Source organism: Quercus suber, unplaced genomic scaffold (genome assembly GCF_002906115.3).
Source record: "Quercus suber isolate HL8 unplaced genomic scaffold, Cork oak 2.0 scaffold_1142, whole genome shotgun sequence".
NCBI classification, from domain to species: domain Eukaryota; kingdom Viridiplantae; phylum Streptophyta; class Magnoliopsida; order Fagales; family Fagaceae; genus Quercus; species Quercus suber.
The window spans coordinates 82,715-84,289 of record NW_027070544.1 but is presented as its reverse complement, the minus strand read 5'-3'; the positions used below and the strand labels follow the sequence as shown (position 1 = coordinate 84,289).

Below are 1,575 nucleotides of genomic sequence, written 5' to 3'. Positions count from 1 at the left end.
TTTTTCCTTTTAGGACCAAAATGCCATCTTCATAGTCTGAAGCATTCCAGCCTATTAATTTTCGTACATCATCAGTTGGTGCCGTCTGTGGAAAGGATTAAGTTAGTTAAGTTTCTAGGTGTTAACTTCTTAGCTTTCCAAGACAAAAAGGCTGTATGGTTTGAACTAGGTCGATGGCCACCAGTCCAAGACACTAGGAGAGTGGAAACGCCTCCAACAACAGTTGTAGTCCATGGCAGCTACGATGGAAGAATTGACACAATAGAACCAGGAGTTAACTAGAGAAGTTAATAGATAACGTCAGCAGCGACGTGGTGAAGAACAAGGCCAAAATTCAGAGAATGAAGGGGCTAGGAAAAATGTCGAAGGAGACTAGTCTAAAGGTACCATTACTTGTAGGGTACCACACTTGGAAAGGGAGATGATGAAGGATTCTATGAGGAGAGCAAATCACATGGATGATCTCGTCCACAAGACTGATTCCCCCTTTATTGCGTCCATCACAAGTCATCCCCTGTCTTCCAAGTTTAAAATGCCTACCCTGGACTCATACGATGAGACGTGTGATCCTTGTGATCACATTGCCACATTCAAGACAACCATGCATCTCCAAGGTGTTCCAGATGAAATCATGTGCCAAGCCTTTCCTACCACATTGAAAGGCCCAGCTAGAGTATGGTTTGGTAAGCTACCACTGAACACCATAACCTCGTTCCAGAAGTTAAGTAAGTTGTTCGTCAACAACTTTGTAGGGAGACAAAGGCAAAAGCATTTCTCATCCAGCTTGTTAAACATAGAACAAGGAGAAAACGAAAGTCTATGTACCTTCATTAGCCGTTTTAATAGAGAATCCCTATTGGTGGACGAGGTGGATGACAAGATCCTTTTAGCAGCTTTCTACAATGGAGTCAATTCAAACTTGTTCATCCATAAGCTATATGACCAAGAGCCACAGACGATGGCTGAGTTGATACATTCAGCCCAAAGTTTCATGAACGCAGAAGACGTGATTATAACCAAGAAAAAGAAGAAAGGTGAACAACTGGAAAATGGTTATATACACCATCTAGAGCAAGGTCCTCATCCAAAGAAAGCCAAAGTAGGCGAGAAAAGGGATCTCAACGGCAAGAAAGTAGGGTCGTCCTTAGGACAATACTCTAACTACACTCCCTTGAATACTCTGTTTGACCAAGTATTGATGCGGATCAAAGATGATCCATCCTTGAAATGGTCTGAGAGGATGAGAGGAGATCCTAGCAAGTGAAAAAAAAGCAAGTACTGTCGTTTTCACTGTGACCATGGACATGATACTAACGAATGTTACGACTTGAAGCAGCAGATTGAAGCTCTCATTAAATAGGGAAAGTTAAAAAATTTTCTTGGGCGAGACCACAAGGACAAGAGACAGCCAATGAAGGGCAAAGTAGAAGAGCTAGCGCATCAATCGCTTAGAGAAATAAGAATCATTGTTGGGGGTACGTCAACAGAAGTTTATTTAAAGCCAAGAAGACCTACCTGCGTGAAGTCCAAAATGTTCAAATATCTAGATGACTACTAAGGATAATCAGAGAAGAT

At 41.8% G+C, this 1,575-nt stretch overlaps 1 protein-coding gene across 1 annotated transcript; it reads left to right on the top strand.

Annotated features, from left to right (window-relative positions):
* The first annotated feature begins 532 nt into the window (after nucleotides 1–532).
* Nucleotides 533–1,264, top strand: LOC111988831 (uncharacterized). Its single transcript, XM_024020638.2, has one exon. It carries the CDS (start codon nucleotides 533–535, stop codon nucleotides 1,262–1,264), a length of 732 nt encoding a protein of 243 aa, XP_023876406.2.
* Nucleotides 1,265–1,575: the final 311 nt, after the last annotated feature.

Coding starts and splice junctions, on each gene's coding strand:
- LOC111988831 (XM_024020638.2), top strand. CDS start 533: ATGCCTACCCTGGACTCATACGATGAGACGTGTGATCCTTGTGATCAC.